The sequence below is a fragment of the Vombatus ursinus genome, unplaced genomic scaffold, assembly GCF_900497805.2.
Source record: "Vombatus ursinus unplaced genomic scaffold, bare-nosed wombat genome assembly UNPS02014811.1, whole genome shotgun sequence".
Lineage (NCBI taxonomy): Eukaryota > Metazoa > Chordata > Mammalia > Diprotodontia > Vombatidae > Vombatus > Vombatus ursinus.
Genome location: NW_020954589.1, coordinates 13,522,688 through 13,547,649, shown reverse-complemented (window position 1 = coordinate 13,547,649; position 24,962 = coordinate 13,522,688). Strand labels below are relative to the sequence as shown.

The 24,962-nt window shown below is 47.1% G+C and overlaps 1 protein-coding gene across 1 annotated transcript; it reads right to left on the bottom strand.

Annotated features, from left to right (window-relative positions):
- Positions 1 to 368: 368 nt before the first annotated feature.
- CDKN1A (cyclin dependent kinase inhibitor 1A) lies at positions 369 to 11,435 on the bottom strand. Its single transcript, XM_027876613.1, has 3 exons — positions 11,333 to 11,435; positions 2,394 to 2,848; positions 369 to 1,820 (listed from the first exon to the last, which is right to left on the bottom strand). Exons 2-3 carry the CDS (start codon positions 2,836 to 2,838, stop codon positions 1,771 to 1,773), a joined length of 495 nt encoding a protein of 164 aa, XP_027732414.1. The 5' UTR covers positions 2,839 to 2,848; positions 11,333 to 11,435; the 3' UTR covers positions 369 to 1,770.
- Between the last annotated feature and the right edge of the window lie 13,527 nt (positions 11,436 to 24,962).

Sequence of the window (24,962 nt, the reverse complement as noted above, 5' to 3'; positions counted from 1 at the left end):
CCAACAACCCTTCCCACACTAAGCATACCTAGTTTGCACTTGCTTTGAGGACAGCCTTGTATTTTTTCCCTGCTGATGTGTAGGAACGGATGTCTTGTCCCTAAGCCCCCTTAAGGTGGGGACTCTAGGATTCAGAGCTGGCGGCGACCCGAGATCATCTCATCCAAGTCTTATTTTACAGGTGACGAAACTGAGACCCAGAGAGGAAAAGTTTGAATCCAGATCTTCCCATTTCCAAACCAGCCCATTTACCACTTTACCAGATACTGAGATAAAACCACATGTTTAAAAAAATAAAACAAAACCCAGAACCCACCACCAACACAAAATCCAAGGGATAAAAGAAGACAACATCACCATCATAGGAGTGTGGTTAGGTCAATAAGTATTATTTACTGAGCACCTGCTATATACCCAACCCTGTGTTAGGGGGTCGCGTGGGATACAGAGAAGTATAAGACACTGTCCCTGCCCTCAAAGAGCTTACAGTCTAGTTGAGGAGACCAAGACATACACATGAACCAGAACAAGAGAAGAGAGCCTAGAATCAAGTGCTCAATTGTATGGTACAGACTCCAAGTGCTTGCTACCTACTCTCCCCTCTAGGGTCAGTGCCCAGGCTGGAGTTTTGTCCACAGGACTTTTGGGACAGGTCAAAGTCAGGATGGAATGAAACCTGTTCCTTCTGTATGCAGTCAGCAACGGCCCCTCCCACCTTCCCCAGAAAGGCCAGAACATCCTCATCACTCTGCCTCACTTCCAAACCACCTTCACCTTATTCAGCTGCTACACAAAGTACAAATGGGAAGGGAGGGGAGACGGGAGAAGGAATGGGAAGGGGGGAAAGAGAGGGGGAAGGGGTGGCAGGAGAGGGGAGAGCTAAGAGGAAAACCTAGCCACAGAAGGGCAGCTAGGTCTCTGTAGAAAGTGCAGGGCAGGACAGCACCAATAGGGACCCGGGTTCCTGAGCAGCTTGGCTGGTTCCTCCACCTGTGGGGAACGGATGCCCACCTGCCCACCCAGTGCCTGAGGGCAGGCAAAGAGGGGCATGACGAAGGGAGGGGGTGGGGGAAATGCTACAGGAACCAACTCTCTCCCCCACCTCTCAGTAGAGAGCAAAGCCAAAAGGCCAAGGGGGTGGGATCCCCGCCCTTCATCCCTTGGCTTTGGACATCTCAGAGGAGGCTAGTCACTTTGTACCCCTACCAATCCTACCCCCACCTCACCCTCCCAACAAAGTGCCATCTGTTTTTATTTTTTTATTTTTTTTTTTCAAATTAAAATTAACTTAGTTTGGAGAACCCGGGAGAAGTCCACAACACCTGATGGGAGATAAGTGCCCTTGGGCATGTCGCCTAACCAGGAGTTCCTGGGTAAGGAACAGCAAGGCAGGGAAGCTAGCAGCATTCCTTAGCTACACTGATCTCTGGCCTGAGGCCAACTTCATTCTATCTTATAGGATAGAGGAAACATAGGACAAGGACATTTTAAATAAGGTTTCAAAACATAAAAATACCCGACAGTCCGACTTATACAGCGGGGGCGCAGCTAGCTTTCCACTGTCGTTTTTTGTGTTTTTTTTTTTTCTTAAATATTCTCCATGCTATATAGGCCAGGGCCCACCCAGCATGAAGAGAGCGTATATATACAAAGAGGAGTTTAAATTAAAATACAAACAATAATTAAAACACACACACACTGACGAACAAAAAGCTGAACTGGGGTTGTCATCATCACCCGGCCCGGAAAGAGAGAAATTGGAGCGTCAAGTCACGGCTTTCTCTTGTAGAAGATGAGCCTTCGCTTTGAATGGTAGAAATCTGATAAGACGGAAAAAAAGTCCAAGGGTGACCAGGTCAGCACAGACTTGCAAAGAAAGACAACACATAGTTTTTGACTTAAGCTTTGCAAATGTTTTCCTCACAAAAGCCCTGGCAGCCAAGGGGTGAAAGTATTATCATTCCCATTTTACTAAGGCCCAGAGAGATTGAGTGACCTGGTCACTGTCACAGGATTCGAACCCAGTTCTCAGGACTTCAGGTCCGGCATGCTTCCCCATCCTGCCTCTCACCCAAAGCAAATAAGTGAAAGAAAGAACCAGGATCCCAGAAGGGTGCCTGTCCTCCTAAAGAGGACTTAATGGAGAGCTTCATAGAATCAAAGGCTGAAAGGGACTTCAGAGGCCATTACTGGGTCTATCACTAACTCCACAACCTTGGCTCTGAATCCAGAGCTCCTTTCATTTTCTGACGCTGCCTCACTGAAGTTGCTTCTAGCTCTGATATTAGACCTTCATAGGAAGATGAACTAAATGACCACTCAGGTCTCCTTGAATAATAAGATTCAGCGGTTCTAAGGAGTCCCTCCCTCGAGGAGCCCATCCACCCACTCACCCGTCATGCTGGTCTGCTTGTGTTTTCGGGTTGGTTGGGAGGTCCCAGCCTTGGACCCTTCCTCTCGCTCTGGGGTCAGTGGTACTACGGTGCAGGAGAGGGACAGGTCCACATGGTCTCCCTGGGCAGACATCTGTAGCAGGGCTGGGGAGCTGGGCTGGGGCTTGGGCCTCTTCCCCCCCAGGTCCTCCCTGCCCCATGGCCCTGACGGACGATATATGGAGGGCAGATCCAGGCCTCGGACCCTCTCCCAGGCAAAGTCACCCTCCAGGGGGGTCTCGGTGATGAAGTCGAAGTTCCACCGGCGCTGGGCCTCCTGAGTGCAGCTCTGCATCAGTTCTTGGCAGTCTTGCTGCAGCTGCTCATGGTCCACAGGTCCAAAGAGGTTCCGGCAAAGCTTCCCACTGCAGGGGATCTGTCGGGTTCTGCTCGGTGACTCAGACATGATGACGACTCTGGCCAGGAGACAAAATGACAGTTAGTTGACTAGGGAACTCAGGAACCCGGAGTGAGAGCTGCACAGAACCTTCTGGATGGAGGCCACCTAATTCAACCCCCTTTTTTGCAGATGGGACACCTGACAAGTGAAGTGATTTGCCCAGGGTTCCAAGTCAGTAAGTAACACAGCTGGGGTTCTGACTCTAAATCCAGCATTTTTCTCGGTGCACCAGGCTTCCTCTCCAAAGTTCCCCACAGTCCTGCCACAGATACCCTCCTCTTCTACCCCCCCCCCCCCCCCCACACACACGCCGAAACACCCATGTACACACAAGCACAGAAAAAGAGCCAGGAAACCTGAGTCCCCTTCCCAGTTCTCTCAGTGACACCCCACCTCACCCCCCCCTTTTGACCTTATGCAAGTTACTTCCTGATTCTGGGCCTCAGTTTCCTCTCCTGTAAAATGATCACAATAATCCTTACATTACCTACTCCCTAGGGTGTGGAGGAGAAAAGAACTTTAGAGACCCTCCAAGCCTTATAGAAATGAGAGCTATCATTACTGGTATAATTTCAGGGGTTCCAGGAAATCACTGAAGACAGGATGTTTATGTTTACAAAAGTGCAGAGACATTATGACATCATTTCACTGGATCCTCCCAGCAACCCGGGGGAAGTAAGCAAAGACTGTTATCTCCATTTCACAGATGAGGAGACTGAGGCCCAAAGAGGCGGTGATCCACCCAAGGTCACATGGCAAGGAAAAGGAAGAGCTAAGGCTCAAACTCAGGTCTCCTGTCACAACCCTCCTGGGGTTGGCTTGAATACAGTAGCAGTTAACAGATCGTGTTTAAAGAACAGCAGTTAGAAGTGATTTATTACCAACTAGTTCTCTTAGCTAATTGTTCATACATGCTTGAAATTACATATGAATTATATATATATGAATTACACCAGTGTATATATGAATTACACCAAGTACATATGAATTACACCAGTGTAAAATGTTTTAGCAAGGGCCCAGGCCCAGGAAACATTTTTTACTCATTTCTCAGCCCAGTTCTTACTTCAACTGGACAACAGTACTCTTTCCCTGAGGAAACTAATATGAGAAACACCTTTATTAGGAAATTTGTCAATCGCCCTTCCCCTTTGGCCTTCAGAACCAAGTTCAATGTCCCAACTTCCTTTTTTCAGCCCTTGACTTATACATATTCCTAGACCTCACGCAAACTGGTATAAGCTCACAAACCCATAGTTATATTAAATAATAGGTTAGCATATATCAGTGTTTAATTCACTGCTGGTAGACTTGTGAACTAGTCCAACCATTCTGGATAACAATTGAGAACTACGGTCAAAGGGCTAAAAACTGTGCATATCCTTTGAGCCAGCAATACCACTACTAGGTCTGTATCCCAAAAAGATCAAAGAAATGGGAAAAGGATCCATTTGTACAAAAATATTTATAGCAGGTCTTTTTGTGGTGGCAAAGAATTGGAAATTGAGGGGATGCCCATCAATTGGGAATGGCTGAACAAGTTGTGGTATTTGATTATGATGGAATACTACTGTGCTATAAGAAACGACAAGCAGGCTGGTTTCAGAAAAACCTGGGAAGACTTGTATGAGCTGATGCAAAGCAAAGTGAGCAGAACCAGAACATCGTGCACAGTAATAGCAATATTGTAACGATGACCAACTATGGAAGACTTAGCTACTCTGATCAGGAAGATGATCCAAGACAAATCCAAAGCACTCATGATGAAAATTCTACCTCCAGAGAGAGAAAGAATGAACACTAAATGCAGAGTGAAACATACTTTTTTCACTTTATTTTTGTTTTTGTTTGTATTTTCTTTTGCAACATGACTAAGAAGAGGAAAAAAACATAACAGTGTTTTACAAGACCTTTACATATAGTCCCTCATTCGACTTTCACAATAACCCTCTAAGATAAGTGCTGTCCCCATTTTACAGAGAGGGAAACTGAGGCTCAGAGAAATTCAGAGGCTCGCCCAAGGTTGCATAGTTTGAAACCAGATCTTCCTGTCAAGTCCAGTGCTCTTGCCACCATACTATACATATGGCAAGTCCAAGTTAAAATCCCAGGCTTCAACATGAAGCCTTTCCCCATCCCTCTAAATTCTAGTGCTTTCCTTCTGTTCATTATTTCAATTATCTTGTATATAGTTTGTTTGTCCATATCTGTTTGCATGTGTCTCCCCCATTAAATTGTGAGCTCCTTGAGGTCAGGGACTATCTTTTGCTTTTCTTTGTATCTGAAATGCTTAGCATGATTCCTGGCACATAGTAGGTGACTAATAAATGTCATTTGACTGACTGACAATCCTTAACACATAGACACACAGGCATAGGTCAAAGAGTTAGATCTGGAAGGGAACTTAGAGACCATCTCTATTTTAGAAATGAGGAAAATGAGGTCAGAGATTAAAATGATTTGCCCGGGGTCACACAGATAGTGAATGACAGTGGGGAGGGAAGGGAATAAACATTTATGTAGCACCTACTATGTGCCAGGCACTTTTACAAATGTTATCTTATTTGATTCTCACAAAAACCCTTTGAGGTAGGTGCTATTATTACCTCTATTTTACAATTAAGCCACTAAAGGTTAAATGACTTACCCAGGGTCACACTTCCTTTAAGTCTCTAAGGCCAAATTTTAACTCAGGACCAGCTGCCTGGATTTGAATCTCAGTCCTCTGATAGCAAAGTCAGTGCTCCTTCTCCTGCCTCTAATGTACATGGAACAAGCTGGGAAAGCTCACATAGGACAACACAGAACACAGGACACAACCTGGCCCGGACTCAGAAGCACATACGCACACTGGCACAGGCCCACAACCACAAGGACCCATGTTCTTTCTCGGGGCTTCCCCAGGCTGGGATCTACCCAGGCACCTTAGTGCCAACTTGCCTCACCCAGAGTTTCTGGTTCTCTGCCCATAACCTAGACAGCCCTACAAGGAAGTAAGCAGCTCCAAAGTCTTGAAAATAACCTTTGGGCCATGGGGGTGGGGTGATAACTGGTGGAGCACAGCTGTGTGTGTGTGTGTGTGTGTGTGTGTGTGTGTGTGTGTGTGTGCCCCTGTGACGTCACCAGCAGCAGGCACTGTTCCTTGACAAAGTTAACTTAATGCTTTTTCTAAACCCACAATCCAGCACCTCTACCCTCATTCCTCCAGTCTAGGAGAAAAGAGCCAGGAAGCAGAAATCAGGAGACCTAGGCTCTAATCCCAGCTCTGACCCAGTCACGTGCAACCCTGGCCTGACCCTGGCCAAATCACTGCCCTTCTTCAGGCCTCAGTTTCCTCATCTGTAAAAGATCTCTCTCACAAGGCAGCAGTAAGGATCAAGAAAGGCTTTTGAAAAATATGAAGAATTATTCACTTCTGTGTGGCTTGGACAGATTCTTTCCACCTTGCCTTTCCTCGGGCCACCCTTCCCAGGCTTCTTTTAAGTGGAATATGCCCCCCTGGGTTCAAAGCTGGCTCTCCCACCTACTACCCAGGTGTTCTTGGGTAAGTTATCTTCTCCTCAACTATCAAATGATGAGGTTGGAGTAAACGATCCTTAAGATGAATTTCAAGTCTAAAAATGATCCCAGGTAGAGGAGGTGGTAGCATTGGCCTGAGGGATCAGAGAATCCCACGTCTGGAACTGCCCCATTTTACAGATAATGAAACAGAGGCCCAGGAAAATTAAGTGACACTAACACAAGCCCACAGAACTACATGTATAGTAAATGATAGTGGTAAGAATGTTCTGGAATTTTACAAGTGCTTTATATCCATTACCTCATATGAGGCTCAGAACTGTTTTTATCTCCATTTTACTGATAAGGAAATTAGGGCTCAGAGAATGACTTACCCAGGGTCATACTGCTAGAAAAGGTCAGAGGCAAAACTCGAACCCAGGTCTTTCTGACTCCACATCCAACACTCTTTCCAGTACACCACACATACCCCAGAATACACTCCCACAAACACTAACACAGACACACTGGCATATATGGAAGAGTCATAGGTTTAGAGGTAGTAGGGACTTCAGAGGCTATTTTCATTTTAGAGAAGAAGAAAACGAGGCCCAGAGAGTTAAGTGACTTGCCCCATGTCACACAGGTAATAACTAGCAGAGATCATATTCAAATCTGTGTCCTATGACTGGTAGGATGGGATGTGACAGGGCAGGGCAGGGGCCCATCAAGGAAAGGAGGGCAATATCTTTGAGATGAGCTATATCCTGAGCAGATAAATCAGGTGACTCCAACAGGCCAGACACTTTGAACTCACTGGTTTTTAACTGCTTGACTCCGAGAGGCCACATTTCCAAGCCCCAAATCAACAAAAAACACATCTGAGCAGGCTTTCTGGTGCCCCTACTTCCACACTTTCCTGGGCTCCTCCTGTATCTGGCGTCAGAGGAGACCAGAAAAAATAAACTTACCTATTTATGGTGACCCCAGTACCTGCCCCCACCCTACTCCATGCCCTGACATCAGCCAGACTTCTGGGGGTTATTGGTAAGCCTGGGCAGGAAGTCTGTTTTTAGGAGAGCAAGTCTGGGCCTGTGTATTCCCAAGGGACAAATACCCACTGAGTTTAACCCCCACCCCCAGGGAGAGGGGGGGCTTGAGTCAGTCAGCCAGCCAGTCAACAAATATTAAGTGCCTACTGTGCTCCAGATTCTGTGCCAAGCCTGTGTCCCACCTTTTGCTACAGTCACAGAATCACAATACAGAAGAAATGGAAGATATCTCAGAATTTTTCTAGTCCAACTAGAAAGATTCTGCATTAAAGATGGAGAGATAGAAGCCCAGGGAAAGAAAATATCTTGCCCCAAGGTTACAAAGATGGCAAAGCCCTTCCCAGGGCAGGGCTCATCCCACTCTCTCAGAGGACAGAGCCCCACACTCCAACACACTCCATTCCCATCTCCCAAGGCACCCTCAAAATGGCCTTAGAGGTGGGAAATATATCCTGTGCTGACCTTCCCCATTCCTTCTCACCCTCCCTCCCCCACTCAAGACAGGATAAGAATGGAATAAGATTGAAATAAGACGAAATAAGGAGGAGAGGGTTTATTTTCAGTGTCCCTATAATCCAAGAGGTATGTTGCAGGGCTACAACGAGGACTTTGTTAAGTGGCAACATCAGAGAAATTGTGATACTTAATGTCATTGCTGGAACAAATGTTCCACAACGGGGAGAAGTTACAGGGCATCAATGCCCCAATCCAACTTTTGCATTTGAGTTTGAATTCCAGTTCCAACATTTATTACTTGTGTGACCTTGAACAAGTCACTTCCTTTTCAGGGTCTCCATATTCAGTACTCCTGGAGGGCAGCTAGGTGGTGCAGTGGATAGTGCTGGGCCTGGAGTCAAGAAGACCTGAGTTCAAAAGTGACCTCAGACATTTACTAGCTGTATGACCCTGGATAAGTCACTTAACCTGTTTGCCTCAGTTTCCCCAGCAGATGGAGAGGGAAATGGCAAACACTCCAGTATTTTTGCTAAGAAAACCTCAAATGGGGTCATGGGGAGTCACACACGACTGAACGACGACAAATCACACTCTAATAAAATGAAGGAATTGTTCTAGCTCCTGGAGAGCAGGGGTTATTCCACTCTAATTTTTGTAGCACTCAGGGGCTGGGAGGCGGTAGGCACTTACTAAATTCTTACTAAAATCTGACCTGTAGGTGTTTAATAAATGCTTATCCACTGCTCAGCTCTGGAGTCTACAAATTTCAGGCACCAGCCTGGTAAGGAAAGGGTTATTTTTGCAAAGTAGAGCAAATCTGGAGAAAAGACCGGAGTAGAGTGCGTGATGAAATGCTGGCTGGCTGTACATGCCTGCTGAGCTCAGGACAGAAGGTTCTCTGGGAGCGAGACACAGGAAACAAAGGCCCCTAGGCAAGAGTCATTTGGGAAATTTCTTTTGAGAAATGCTGGGGTAGGGTGGCTGGGCTATGCAGCCCCAGGTCCAGGAGGGGGCGCTTGCCTCTAGGAAATCCCCCCTTCACTCCCCCCCCCACCCCCCACCCCCACTACCCCTGCAGCCTGCCCGGGTGCCTAGGGCAGCGGGACAGTCCAGAAGGGAGAAGTTGTAGTGAGTCAGTTTCCTGAACTGCCAGCCCGCCAAAACTTGGAGGGCTGCACGTCACAGGCTCCTGGGGAGGGGCAGGGGGAAAGGAGGGTGGAGGGGTGGGAGAGGGATGTGAACACGTCACGCTGAGCCAGCCGGGCTTCCGAAACTGCACATGACACTGTTGGGAAAGAAGCCTCTCTCACTCCGCACTGAGACACAGACAAACAAAGACAGACCCGGGCAGAGGCACGGACAGACAAAGACAGACACAGCCAGGAGACACAGGCGCACATCTCTGCCACGGCCTCAGCTCCACGCCCAGTCCACCCAAGGAGACAATTGGTTAACTGGGGAATAAAAATAGCAGTGGGAAGCAAAACCCAAACGACTAACACCGCCCCGCTACTCTTCGGGACGTGCCTGGAGCGGAGAGGGGAGGGGAGGGGACGGGGCTGCAGAGTGTCTAGGCATCGCCGCCTACTTAAAAGTATCCAATTCAATGCAGAGCAAAGCAATTCTACAAGTATTTGCTGGGCGGGCACACACGTGACCTCCGTGTGTGTGTGTGTGTGTGTGTGTGTGTGTGTGTGCGTGCGCACGTTCTCCAAGCTGGCCAGGATCTGGAGCCAGGAGCTCTAGTACACAAACACACACGCCTTCGTCGTTTGCATACACACACCGGAAATACCCAACTAGGAAAGGTGCTTTCGCTGTCTCCACTACCCCCCAGCTCTGGTTCACTGGGTCACCGACAGCCCTAAGGGCCTGGGGAAAGTGGGCCCAGTATCGAACATCCCCAGGTCCCACTAGGAAAAGCGACGCGAGGCTCCCAAGCCTCCCCTCCTCCCTCAGGTCCCCGCCCCCCTGGGTCTGGGAGGGGCAAGGTCCGGCTCCCGGACAGGGGCCGGACCCAGAAGCCGGCAGGGGTCCAGATACCAGAGGGGGATGTCAGGGGCAAAGGAGCCGTCCATCTCGGAAAGAGATGGCCACCTCGAGAACGCCTCGGAAAAGTGAGGGAGGATGACTGTGCCCATTTTTCAGAAGGATAACCGAGGCACAAAGACCGCAAGCACTCAGGTGCCCCGGCTTTCCAAGAGCTGGACCCAGGGTAAACTCACAAACTCACAAAGCCGAAGCCTAGGAGAGGTCTTTGGCCGCTGTCCCCTCAACTCCTCTCGGGGGCCAGCCCCTCCCCCCCATACCCACACACACCTCCCTTTGTTAAGGGGTAGCTCCGGAGACTGAGGCTCACAGAAGCCGCGGAGCTCTCCCCATACTCCCCCCCAAAAAAACCCAGCTCTCCTCCCCGGGGTGGGGCTCTGACCTCACCGCGCCCCACTCCCCGGGGTCTCCGTGTCACCCGTGAGTCACCTCCTGCTCCCCCTCCCTTAAGGAACAAGTCCCTGCACGTCCCAGGGGGCCAGCGACACCACCCTCCGGACCCTCAGCTGAGCTAGCCAGGCGGGCCGGGAGAAGGGGCTTGCCTGGGGGTGGGGCTCGGGGGACAAGGATTCCGGGCCGGGCGGGCAGGGAGGGGTGCAGGGGAGGTGGCCTTGGTCCCTGTCTCCCGTGCCAAAGGAAAGAGGAGAGGGGTGGTGCCTGTCGCTGAGAGAAACTGCGACATCACCGTAGCCGGCTGGGATCCCTCCACTCCTCCCGGATCCACCAAGGAGCCGCCCCCGGGACCCCGAGACATTCTATTCGGAACCTACCCCGATCGATCAGCCTGGGGATCCCCGCCCCGGGGCGGGCCTAAGCTTTTAACCTGCCGGGCATCCCCGACTCCCGAGCCGGGAAGAGTCCGAAACTCGACTCCCACCCCTAGCCCGGGCCCGGTTTACATCAGAGGTGGGGGGCGTCTTCCTCAGATTCCAGCTTCTCGCCTTTCTCACTACTCCCAACTCTGTTGGTGAGAAAGCAGGAAACGGGCGGGGTCCCTGAATCGGGGGTGAGACCCCCTTCCTAACACGGACGAGATCTAAGGATATCCCAGTTCCCCCCCTTCCCCTTCTCTCTAGCCTCCTCTCCTTGGGTCCCAAGAAGGGTAAGAGAGAAAGGGCTACGCGGGGACTGGGGCTGGACCGGGCGGGGGCCGTTCAGTAGCGACCAGAGAAGAAGAGAAATCGGTGGGGAGGGGGCGCTCCAACAAGAGGCCCCTTCTCCCCACCGCAAGCTGGGAGATTCGGGCCCACCTTCCCCCGGCAGCGTCTCGGACAGCCCCCCGGTCGGGAGGAATGCAGGACCACCTCTTTACACACGCGCGCACACACACACACACATACACTCACTCACTCACACTCACACTACAGTACAGGAGAATTAAGGGCCTTTCCAACCCTCCTGCCTCCTTCCAGTCCTTAAGTCTTCAGCTCCAAATCCCCTCTCACCTCCTCAGTTTCCTTCTGGATGTCTCGATCAAGCTAGCCTTGCTTGCTCCGCGTCCCTGCCCTCGCCCCAGCTCTCGAACCCGGTTCGGTGGCGTCGCTCACACCTCCTCTTCTGGCTGGGCTACCCGGCTTTGGAGCCTATTATAGCCGCACAGTCTCCGCCTCCTCTTGAGCCTCTGAGCCTCCTCTGAGCAGTCCACCCAAACCCCGCCCTCCGGGCTCAGCCGGGGAGCAGGGCGCGGCGCCAGGCTCAGGGAGTGAGTGAGTGACAACGGGACTGGGGACCGCGGCCGCCGGTCTCCGCAGCCTAGCCTGAGGGCTGGGGGCAGGGGCGAAGCCGGGCCCTGGCAGCCAGAACTCTCCCTTACCCGGCCGAGACTCCCGCGCGCGCGCGGGGGCGCGCGCACGAGCACACACACACACACAGATCATACACACACATACACACTTTTGTCGTTCTAGATTTGTCGCCCGTGTCGCATTTCCCAGAAAACTTAAGCTATAAAATCAACATTCTCACTGGGAAGCAAGTAAGGGTCCTGAAAGGAGGGCAATGAGTTTCTTAAGCCCTCTCTGGCTAGCTTCACAACCTCTCTGGGTAGGAATTTACACCGAAATAGATGGAAAAAAATTAATGTCAGTGATTACCTCTTAAGGTTGCCTAACATCTCGTACTACTAATTAATGCACTTTCATTTTCTGTATCTTTTCTGGCCCTTTCTTAAGGCCTCCTCTATCCTTCTCCTGGGGATCCCAAAGGACCTGGGACAAGGACCACCATGATATCCTCATACATGTGTGTGACTAGAAAAGGACCTGGGCAGGTGATGTAGTGAGAATGAGCCCCAGTGTCTAGAAATAGAACCAGAGGAAAATTTATCAGACTTTGGGGTAGAAGTCCCTGAAAGATTTATGGAAAAAACATGAACTAGAATGGCACAGAGTTGGTTCAGAGCCACTCTGAGCAATACCTGACTCAGATTTCAGATCTAACATACTGATTGCACAAAGGAAGAAATCATAGCATCAGAGAGTGGGACCATCCAGGGCAACACACTCATTCTGTTGATGAGGGAGGTTCAGAGTAAAGACCTAGCAAAGCACAGCTAATGGCAATGCTGGGATTGAACCCAGGTCCTCTGACTTCAAATGTAAGGATCTTTCTGCTACCCTCTGTCCTCTGATCGCTAATTCGAGGTTACACCTAGAGGTTACACCATTACACCGGTAATGTTAACCTAGGATTCTGAGGGAGAAGGAGGCCACATTCCTTACTAGTCCAATCCAGGCCATCGGAGGGAAACCAAACTCCATTTCCATACCCTCATTCAGCAATTTCACTGTATTCTACCCCTCGATGAGGTTATCCCAAGTTGTTCTGTGACAAGATTGCTTATAGAAAGTTGGTGGGTCTATGAAGAGGAGGGTCAGATCTATGTAAGTAAACTACCCTTCCTCTGTCTGGCTAAGTCCTGAGCTGCTCTGAAACAAAGAACAATATTGGGAAGCTGGCTCAGGATGGGGCTGATGAATAGCTAGCATCACCTGAACCCTCCATTCAGGAAACTGAGGCCTATACTGGATGAGATTTGTCCCAGGTCACACAAAGTGGATTGAAAGGCCAGAACTTGGATGTATATCATTCACTTTTCCAGCTCAGGGCTCTGTTTTACGATCTCTTTGTCTCAATGTGTCATCTCTGGAATGGAGGTAATGTGATAATGTCCCGTTATCTTATGGCCCTTTGTTTGGGAAGTGGGAAGGGAAGGGAGAGGAAGATAGTATCAATATGTTCACATTAAGGGAGGCAAACATTTTGAAAACACCAACCAGGAAAATTTCCCCCTGTTCTAAATTACTGCTCTCTTCCACTGCTGGGACAAACAGAAAATAACCTTGTCTTCCCTTCTCCCTTCCTCCACACCAACAATGATTTCTACCTTTCATTCCTCACCTCAGATACCTGAAGCTCCAGCCCAAGAAACAGCTGAGAACTGAGTAGGGAATCTGGACAGAAATTCTCAAAAAACCAAAATACAATGCAGGCTTTGCCATAACAGTGACTAGAAGATAATGTTGGCTCAGTGACTGCAGAGTTCTGCCCAGACTTGTCCCTTCCTCTCTCCTTTGCTCTCAGAAAAAGGCACTGGACCCTGGGTTTGCTGACCCCAGCTGAGGAGAAGGGCTTCTTCATTCCTCCTGTCCTTATTAGAGATGCTCCAGCAGAAAGAAGCAGGCTTTACTGGTAAGAATCACAGCCCCCGACCCCAACCTCATCTCCTCCAAGTGTCCAAGGAATCCCACCTATGGTGTCACTAGACCTGAGCAGTTCTGCTGGGCTGCACACTGGTCTCAGGGATGCAAACTACTTACAGAACTTGAACTCTTCCCTTGGGCAGGAGGGAGTCGCAAGGGCTGAATTGGTCCACATGCCAGCCAAAGAGGGGCATTTGGAAGAAACACTACAGTACGCTATGAGTCCAAAGACCACAATTTAAACCCAGGCTCTCTCACTGTCTCTTATCTCCTAGCTAGGTGACCTTGAGCAAAATTACCACTCTTTGGAGCCTCTATTTACTCATCTGTAAAACAGGGATACTTGCATTACCACCTCACAGGGATGTTATGAAGGAAAGTGGTTGGTAAACCTTAAAGCCTTAAATACATGCAAGTTTTTGTTATTGTTACTTCTCTTGTTATTGTGTTTGTTATTATTGTTATTATTGCTCCTTCCTAGAGCTGTAACCGGGAATATTTTCAAAGCAACTGAATGGAGGTGGGGCGTGGGGGGTGGGGGCTGGGGGAGGGTCACAGCAGTGGAGGTGCAGAGGACAGTTTGACCTCCACTGTTGAGGACAGTTTGACCTCTGGTACAGTTATGTAAGGAGAAGGGGAGGTCTTGTTATTGTCCTTAGGGTTGGGGTGGGAGGTGGGGAGGTAGAACTGGGCAAGAAGACCCTGGAGATGGTGGTCTTCTCCTAGGATCCATCTCTCCCAGAACCCCTTCAGGGGTGAAGGCCAGCCAGCCCCCTGTCATGACACAACTGAACCTCTAGCAACCAAGGCCCCAGAAAACAATGAGACAAGTTTGGGACTGGGGTCACTTCAAGTAGGAAACACACTCCTAGGGAGCAAATGCACCCTCCTAGAGGTAGGCACCTTAAGGCAAAGTTCCATCTATTCCATGCTGGTTACAGCTCACAGCCGGCCAGAATTTTAAAAAAAACAACTTGAATTTGGATTTTTCCTTAGAGATTAAAGAATAGTAGGGGCTTTTTGGAATCTGAATGGTTGCAGAGCTGTGATTTATATGTTTTGTCTGAAGGGAGAAAGAAGATCCTCCCATTTGTACCCGGTTCTTGTGGTGAGACACATGCCATTTACACCCCTGAAAGTTCAAGATGACAACTTCAAGGAACAAACCTTAGCAGGACTTGGTACCATGATAGAATTATTGAGGAGGAAGGGCATCAAATAATAAGAAACCAGTTCTGCTGTGCCATTTAAAGGGTGTAAATGGTGTTCTAACCCCTCTTTGCCTCCATTAGAAGGGCAAGAATGTACAAATGATAACACACACCAGGTAGGGGGCTTTGGCGGGTGATTCTGGAACTGTGGCATTTCAGAATCTTTAAAAATATTTCACTCTTTCATCTTGAGTCACTCTTGGGCCATAGGATTGTAAAATTAGCGAAGGATTGATTAAAGCTTCAAGGGGATGGATGGTGAGAGGGCAAAATTTAGTTTGTAGCATTCCTTTACAGGCATTGCTGAAATGTCAATTCTATATGTCTACCCACCCAACCTGCTTCATTCCAATATGAGATCTTGGATTATGGTATCTCTTATGAAAAGATGCCCTTGTCCAATCTGGGAAACAATTCCTAGAGTCTGCCCCCAAACTGCTCATTAGCACTAAAAAGCTCCTTTCTAGGGGTAAATGATCTCATTACTAGCATTGTTTGAGAATTCAGTTTTAAGGAGAAGTCTGCTTGATGGACACAATTACTGAATGTTTGTTCCGATTCTGACAATTAGAAATCTGCCTGAATTTGGTCCCAGTGTAGTTAACGTTGATATTCATTGTGCGGTGAAGTGGTGCTATGGATAGGGCTCAGGACTTAGAAGCAGGAAGACTAGAGTTCAAATCCCTCCCCTGACATTTACTTGCTATGTGATTCTGGGCAAATACATAGCACCGAATTTACAGGGTAGTTGTGAGGAATAAGCAAGATAACACATTTGTTGTTTGGTCAGTCATTTCAATTGTGTCAACTCTTCATGACCCCATATGGGGTTTTCTTGGAAAAGATACTGGGAGTGGTTTGCCATTTCCTTCTCCAGTTCATTTGACAGATGAGGAAACTGAGGCAAACAGGGTGAAGTGACTTGCCCAGGGTCACACAGCTCTAAGTGTCTGAAGCCAGATTTGAATTTGTATCTTCCTGACTCTAGGCCCATTGCTCTGTCCACTTCATCAGCCAGCTGCTGGTACTTCGTAAACTTTCCTGTATAAACGTTGGCTCTTATTAACTATGATTATTATCATTATTAATCACTCCAGACCAGCATTTTCACTGACCCCAGTCAAAACATGCCAACTTACTTGAGGGAACTTCATATAGCAAATTGAGTCCTTGCACATTGAAGCCAAGAGAGACTTGAGTTTAACTCCAGGGCCAACATTGAGTCAATTGTGTAATCCAGGCTAATTTCTGGCTCTCATTTCCTCATCTCATTTCCTTGAAGGTAAGACATTTATTTTCATCCCCTGCATTACTTTGCACATAGCAGGCACTTCATTATTTCAACTAGTTAACTTGAAAATGGAGAAAATATCCTTGGACTTCCCTCTTCAGAGAGTTGTTGTGAAAAAAACATGTAGGAGATGTTTCTATTTCCTATCTGAAGATGCTATAGAGAAATGTGAAAAATATTCCTCTACCTTTTTTCAAATTCCCCCTTTCATGTCAGTTGCATAGACTGATTATTAATTAAATACTTCCTTAATATAAAAAAATGCATGTTAACTTGACTCCACCAAAATCCTCCTCTGATGTCACGTGATAGCCCAGAGGTGACCCTGGGTTCCTGAAAGTTCCACTAATCTAGCACAAGCCCTAAGAGCACCTACCAAGCTATGGACCAACACTTAGGTGGTTGATCCGTCAGTAAGCATGTATTAAGCTGTGTTCTGGTCACTATGTAAGACACTGGCTATAGATAGAAAAAAAAATAAAGCAGTGCTTGCCCTCAAGGGGCTTGTATTCTATGGGAGGACCAGACCATCCAGAGAGGCTCATTAATAGAAATTTGACACCAGAAGATATATTGATAACTCTACAACCACTCTCAAGGATAGCAATAACGTAACTAAGGCAGGGAGGGAGCATCTTTTCCCAGTGAAACCATAGCTCTTTTGGCATAGTGAAGGAAAGCTTTTTTTTTTTTTTTTTTTTGGTGATAAGTGGCACCTTGGTGTTATACTGTGCCTCCTGGTCCTAATTCTATGTGCCCATCCTAGGCTGGGAGGAAGAAATGACTAAATAGAGTCTGTCCTCTTCCAGAGACATCCCTCTCCTTCCCTTATCCCTGCAGAAGCAAATGGCTGATCCTTTTGATAGCAACAGGCCCAGCGGAGAGGCAGCCCACTCAGGCAGCCCCCTGGACAGACCAGAGTGAGTCACGAGTCTGATTAGACTCTGGCTGATTTAGTGCCATTTACCGAGGACTCCATTAGCCCAGTGCAAGCTGAGACATGCCCCAAAGGGCCTGGTGGACCACACCCAAAAACAAAGCCTATGAGGTACACATTCTCAAGTGTGCCCTTGGTCATCTGTTTAAAACTAAAAATAGCCTTTGGGCTGGAATGAGGCACGGGCCACTGAAAGTCTCAAGAATGGAATTGTAGCCCTGATTCTACCATTAACTTACTGTGTTAACTAACCTAAAAAAAGTCAGGTCCCCTCTCTGGGCTTCTGTAATATCCTCTGGAAAATAAGGGAGCTGAATGAAATAATACTTAAAGCCCTCAAAGGGTTATGGAAAAAGCACCAAAGTCAGTGTGCCAGGACCCAAGTTAGAATCCCGGCTCTTCCCTCTACCACCTGTGCAAACTCGGCCACATCACTTAACTTCTCTGGGCCTCAGTTTCCAAATCTGTTAAATGGAGGCTTGACCGAATGGCCTCTAGATCCCTTCCCAACCTAGATCTGTGAAGCCAGCTCTGACACTCTGGAGTCCTATGAAATGCAGTTTATTTTATCGAATAGTTGGCTTGCGTCAACCCAAAACCAGGGGAGTGAGACTGATGCAGAGAGAAAGTGGAAGTCCTGGGATTATATACAAGGAGGATGTGAAGAAGAGAGTCTGCCTAAGAGAGGGGGGAAGTATTCGGGAAAAAGATGTCACTATTTCTAAGAATGGGCTGGGAGAGTCCCAAACAGAAAAGAAACCCACTTCTGAGCCACCAGATTTCAGGGGAATCTTTCTCTCTATTCCAAACCAAAAAGTCCCCTGTGGGGAAAGAGAAAAGCCATCTTATTAAAGGACCAGGGCCTGAATTGAACATGGGCACAGCACTGGAAAACAAAGCACTAATACTTGGAAATATCCTCTCCTCAGTAAAGACCACTTACAAAATAGATGGCATGACCAGCCACTCAAGTGGCTTGACTTCAGATTTCTCCCTGCTACCAAATCTTTCCTCTTATACCCTTCCCCTCCACCCAATACTCCCCAACCTGTTCCTGATACCTGAGATTCCACCATTAGAGATTCATTCTTTTGGCTAACACACTGTAGATAGCAAAGCCCTTCCCTCCATCCAAGCATTATTCATCATGACCCTTTGCAGGGGCATCAGAGTGTTAACTCACTTGGGCTTCCCTTGGCTGGAAAGTCTCTCCTTGCTGGGTCTTAACTTGATGAGCTTCCTATCCCTAGGTCTTGGGAGTGCCCCCTCCACTAACAAGCTCTAGGGATGGAAGGGGAAGAAAGCCTACCAAACTGAGTTTTGGAAGTGAATAAACAGGAGTGTGTCCTAAAGTTAATCTTGTAGATTTAGCTTCCTGCTTTCTTACCCAAAGCCCAACCTGGTAGGCTTGCTACCCTTCTGGTGCTTGGAGCATGTCAGTGGTAGAATAGACCTGAGGTGAGGATAGGAAGCTTACCAAGCTGGGCTTGGGTGAGAAGATAAAGAAGCTAATGTTTGAGACTAACTTGAGGACACGCTTACAAAGGTCCATCTTGGCAAACTTCCTGCTTTTCCATCTCCAGAGCTCATCAATGATGTATGGGGCATGGGAGAAAAGGACTAGACTTTCAAATCAGAAAACCTGAGTTGTGGTTCCACCTAGGCCACCGACTTTGTTGTGTGTGACCCTGGGCAACATATTTCCCTCCTGCGGGCTTCATTCTCTAGCCGGTAAGATGTACAGATTATACCAGATGACTTCTAAAGGTTCTTCTAGCTCTGACATTCCAATTGCTGTTAGCCTGGGTAGGCTCATAGGAGCATAGATTTGGCATTGAAAGGGGTCTAGTCTAACCCTCCCCGCTTCCAGAGGATGAAACAGGCCCAGAGAGGTTAAGTAACGTGCCCAAAGTCACCCAGGTAATGAGTGAAGGCAGCCAGATTTGAACCCCATTGCTCTGACTTACCAAGTCTAATGTTCTTATTTTGCCAAACCCAACAATTTGTTTCAACTGAAGCATCCTCTTCCTCATCCATGGGAACTTGGCAAGGACAATCCAGGTTCTGGGACACTGAGCCTTTCCCAAATTATCCCACCTTACTCAGTCTCCACATGATTTTCTTTTCTTTTTTTTTTTTAAGGCAATTGGGGTTAAATGACATGCCCAGGGTCACACAGCTAGTAAGTGTCAAGTGTTTGGTCTGAGGTCAGATTTGAACTCAGGTCCTCCTGACTTCAGGGCCGGTGCTCTATGCACTGTACCACCTAGCTGCCCCTCCACACGATTTTCTAAAGCCAGGGCTGACCACCAGCACCCAAGCTACATAATATCTGATGTAGGGCGTAAAAAGAAATGAGATGTCTTGGTGTACTTCAGGGTGAAATGAGTGAGGCATAATTCTCTATAATAAGGTTTCATGTTGGGCTTTAGAAATGGAAGGAGCTTTCAAGGTCATTCACTCCAACTCAGTTCATTTTCCAGAGGAGGAAACTGAGGCCTAGAATTGGGAAGTGGCTTGCCTCAGGTCACCCAGCTAAGAAGCAGCAAAGCCAGGATTGCTACTTATATTCCTGGGTATCTGATAAAATGTATGCCCTGAACATAAAATGAGTAACTTAATGGACACAAAGAGGGACCTGTGATAAAATGAATGCTTCAGCAAGATAAGCGCTCCTACAATTTCAATCTCCAGTAATCACAAGGAAGGCAGGAGTCAAGAATTTCTCCCAGTCTAGCTGAACTAAAATAATTCTCTTATAAATTCTTTGGGCCTCAGTTGGTCCTTCTGTAAAATAAGGCCAGGCTATGACTAAATCTCAGGGAAGCTACCAAGGTTCTTGTTCATTGCAAAGCATCACAATTAAAATGTCTTTCTTGAGCCTCTTACTAATCTCCTCAGGTTTCTGTAGTTTAATTTACCTGAACCTACGAAATTGGGAATATTCCAAATTTGCCTGCCAGCATTCCTCCAGCTGGGGTTTTCATCCACTCTACAGATTACCGTCAAAACGTCACCCTTAGCAAATGGTTTCATTATCGCTTAAGGAATCATATGGGGATGTAGGCAACCTGCCAAGGCCAGCCAGGTATCGATGTCTCTCATTGATTGGCTGGGCCCATGGCTCGCATTGTTACCTGACCAATGGGGGAGTCAGGCACAGCCTGAAGGTGAGCAGAGCCTGGGGCTCCAGGCAGATCTCCTAGGAGAGAAGGAGGCCATTCGAGGTTGGAACATTGTAAGGGAGTGTGCTGTAGGGGGGTTGGGGAGGAAGATGAGCTCCTGTTTCAAGTATGATAGACTCCATGTGGTCCCTTGGGGATAGGTCCAAATCAAGATAGGCTGGAGACTAGCTTTGAATTGCGAAGTATAATACCAACCAACCTTTACTGGTTAAATAAACTTCAAGCATTCTGCTTAACTCTGTACCACCTTTCATTTTATGTGTGCTTCTGTTTCCTTTGCATAAATTATGTGGATTTAATGGGAATGTAGACAGATGGATGAATGACCAGGGACTTGGGGTGCTCTGGAACACAAATCTGAAACTGGAAGGAACCTCTGACGGCTTCTAATCCAATCCTTTCATTTTACAGATGAAGGAACTGAGGCTGCCCAGGAAGGTTATGACCCACCTACAGTCATATAGGTAGTGAGCATCAGCGCCAGGTTTCAAACTTACTCTGCCTCCGGAGCCGTGATTTCCATGGTTCAAGATTCAGGAAGGGACCAGACCACAGTAGGACTTCAAACACTGAACTGGCCAGATCATCAGAAACTAAGAGTGGAAGAATTCAGGATGGAGACAGGGAATGTAAACTCCTTGAAGGCAAGGACTATTCCTCACTTTGTATCTGCATCCCTAGTGTCTAGCATAATGCCTTGCACATAGTAGGTGCTTAGTAAATAAACTGAAATGAAGTTCCCGACCATAGATCAAAGTCCAGCCACTGATCTATTCTATCCCTAGGATTGTCGTGGAAGTAGAGGCAGCTAGGTCCCTTGCATTTCCGACATTCTATGTTCTAAGTCACTTTGAATTCTGACATTCTGTGTTCTTAGGCCCCTTCCAAAGCTGACATTCAATATTCTAAGATTCTTTGCATTTCTGATAATCCTGTGTCATTTAAGCTGTGTGACTTTCTATAACCTTGCATCTATGCAGTACTTCATACTTTTAAAATCTCATTCTAGATTATCATTTTTTTTTCTTTTTCTCATAACAAACCTGTGAAGATAGGGAGGGAGACTGTTGTTATCAAAGCCCAGGTCAAAAAATATGAGAAATCAAGGCCCAGAAAGGGAAGTGATTTGCCCAGATTTACACACTTGGTTAGTGGCAGAGGCAGGATTAGAACCCTAATATCCTGACCTCCTAGTCCAGGGCTCTTCCCACCATCCAATAAGATGGTGGCTGTGAGATCTGGTGAAATGCCTGGTCACCCAGTAGTCCTAGTATGTCAAGAGATTAAGCAGACTTGAAGAATCTGGTGAGGGGGTTGGAAGTTACCTTTGAGAGAGGCCTAATAAGGAATTTCTGTGTTGCCCCAGATTCAGTGGGCACGGACATCTGAGAACAAGGCCTTCCCTAACAAGTCTTGGAAGCTTGGAATTGTTGGGGGTGGGGAATTGGATCTGGAGTAAGAGGACCTGAATTTGCATCTCGTCTCTACTACTTCCTCATTATGTGACCTTGGGCAAATGGCTTCCCCTCCCTAGGCCAGAGTTTCCTCACATAAAAAAAAATGAAGGGATTGGACCAGATTAGAGCTATCAAACACATAGGCTATCAGCCTATGTGGGCCCACAAAACTCTCTGGTGGGGATGAAACAGACCAGGTTAAAATGTAACTGGGAAATATTTAACAAAATAAATATATGATAGAACATAAATAATGTCAATATGTAGTTTTCCAAATCAATATATACCCCACAGGGATCCTTATGCACAATTTAGTGGCACCCCTTTTCCATCTGATCTTGATACCACTGACCTAAATGATTTCTAAGGGCCTACCTGATGCTCCATCCCATGATCCTAGGGGAGGTGATTTCAGGAGCTTGGGAAAATCCTCTTCCTTTAACTTTCACCCTTGACTAATGCCCAGGACAAGAGTACTATACTGTAAGCTGCATAAGGGTCAAGACACCCTGTCACATAAACTGCGCATGTCCCTCTGTGCCTAGCACGGTGCTGTACTCATAATGGTTGCTTTATAAATGGTGGTAGAATGAAGGAGTGATTCAGGAGAACTGGATCTGAATCTTGGCTTGAAAACCAGACCAAGAGCAGGTCCTTTCCAGCCCTTAGTTCCCTCAGCTATGTAATAGATCACACTGCCTATCTCAAAAGGCTATTGTGAGGAAAGCAATTTGGAAACCTTAATGCTCTACAGAAATGAGAGCTATAACTATTAACCATTTGAGCTTCATCAAAAGTCCAGAGTTAAGCTGTCATCAGTCGTTCGTACCCCAGTGTGACTGAAGGAGCTGAGAGACGCTTTGGATAGAAGTCAAATAGAAAGGAATGGAAGCTCCTTGAGGGTAGTCATTTTTAGTTTGTTTTGAGCAAGTGCCTTGAATAAGGATTTAATAAATGCTTGTTGAATTGGGCCAGACTACTGAAAAGAGGGGGACAGAATCAGAGGGCACTGCCTTACAGGGACAAGTAGAAGGAGGAAAGGAATGCTATTGACGGGGGAAGTAGACGTTAAGGCGAAGAGTGCCTGAATATAAACTTCTGATGTCTCCCACTTTTGCCCAGGGCTGAGCTGGCCCTGGCAGTGGGACCCCATCAGAGTAGCATCGAAAACAAGCTTTTCTTTTATTCCCAGTGCCCCATATCCCCACTCATACACAATACACCTTCTCCCCAGCTAGCCCAGTTACTGTCCAGAATATGCTCAGGCATGTTTCTGATTGCATCATTGCACAGGGCGGTCTCAGAAATGTCCTGCTGCCAGATGGGCACCACCCACACACCCCTAGATGAAGCTGGGGAATTGGATCCTTCAGAGAAGCCGGGGGCCACAGGGCAAGGACAATGGAGCATTTTCTGTTTTACTGGCCACGTCCTCCTAGCTCTATGGGATTTTTCCTTTTTTGAAATAATGATAACAGTCTGAATGAAAATGAAAAAGAAAACTCTTGGAAGTTTGTGGCAGTTATTCCAGTAGAATCCAACAATCACTGGATTTTGGAGTCCAAGCGGACCTCAGATAACATATATTCCAGGGACACTTAGCCTTCTTTGTGTCCTAGACCCCTTCAGCAGTCTAGTGATGAAGACCCCTTCTCAGAAAATTTTGTTGCCTACATTCATAATTGAAGGAAATGATAAATTTCAGTTAGAGGTGAGTGAGAATCAAGATATAACTTTCCCCCCCTTTTCAGGTTCAAGGACACTCTAAAAGTTATCCACGGACTTCTAGATTAAGAACTCCTGATCTAGTCTAACCTCATTTTACAGAGGAGGAAACTGAGGTCAGAGAGAAGGAATGACTTGAATACAATCAGTTAATAGTAGAGATGGGATGTGGTCCAGTAGAAAGAGCATTGTACCTGGAGTCATGGGACCTAGGTTCAAGTCTCACCTCCGTTAGTTTGTAAACTTGGGCAAATGATTTAGCTTCTCTGGGTTTCAGTTTCCTCAACTGTAAAATGGAGCGTCTGGATTAGAGGGCATTTGAGGTTCCTTCAAGTTTTAAATCAAGTCTAGAACTTGGTTCCCCTGACTTCCAGGCCAGTGTTCAGAGATTTCCATTAAATATGGTGGCTCTATGCACAACAGAACCTTCTAGTAGATCAGAAAAACTATGTTCCTTTCAGGGTAGTAATAATGATGATAACCCTCATATCTATTTTGAAAATATAAGTCATAGAATGTCCCTTAGAAAACTTTTTTGGGAGGAGGCAGATCTGTGATTTCATTGGTATAAGGAATTCCTGGTAGAGAAGCTCTCTCCCCCACAGCTCAGCCAATATCCAATGTCTACACTCAGCCAGTTGGTAAATGAGAGAGGATCACAGAGACAAGACCGAAACCCAAGTCTTCTTGACTCCAAGGCCAGTCCTTCTGTCCAACCCCAAATCCACATAAAAGGGCCACCCATTGAGCCTCAGAAAGAGGAAGTGATTCATCCAAAGTTGGTGAGTTGATAGCAAATATCCAGTTAAGATTAGAGGGTTTGATAGAGGGGTTTGAAATACCCCTACTTCCATCCAGGAACAATACATTTGGTCTTTCAGCCATACCAAAGGAAACTGCCACCAGTCTTCCATATAACTCATAGAACCCTTGATTTAGAGTCATAGATTTTAAGATGAAAGGAATTTTAGAAGCATCTAAATGAACCACTTCATTTTACAAGGGAAGAAACTGAGACCCAGAGAAGTAAAAGCCAGTAAGTGGCAAAACTGGGATTCTAACCCATGTCCTCCAACTCAGCATTCTTTCTGTTGTTCCAGGCTGAAGACATAGGTGCAATGGTCAAAGAGGTAGAAGGAAAACCAGAAGGTTTTTATTTTCATGGAAGCCAAGGAGTGAATTTTAAGAAGGATGGGGTAGTCAGTAGTATCAAAGGTTAGAAAGAGGGCAAGATGGACAAAGATACAAGGAAAGGTCAATCCTCTGGTCATCAGTGATTCTCAAAATGGAAGATACGGTGAGGTGGTAGGCATAGAACCCATGGAGGATTAAGGAGTATGTCGTTAGTAGCCTGGGGCAGCTAGAAGACTCAATGGATAGAGCACTGGGCCTGGAGTCAGGAAGACCTGAGTTCAATTTTGACCTCAGAAGCTTACTAGCACTGTGACCTTGGGTGAGTCACTTTACCTCTGTTTGCCTTAATCCACTGGAGAAGGAAATGGCAAACCACTCTAGTGGATTTGCCAAGAAAACCCCATGGATAGCAATGATGCACTATGGTCCACAGG

What these genes read in the sequence shown, in the direction of transcription:
- CDKN1A (XM_027876613.1), bottom strand. Translation starts at nt 2,838, where the DNA reads ATGTCTGAGTCACCGAGCAGAACCCGACAGATCCCCTGCAGTGGGAAG. An exon ending in CAAGCAGACCAGCATGACGG is followed by an intron (nt 1,821 to 2,393) that starts GTGAGTGGGTGG and finishes CCGTCTTATCAG; the next exon opens with ATTTCTACCATTCAAAGCGA.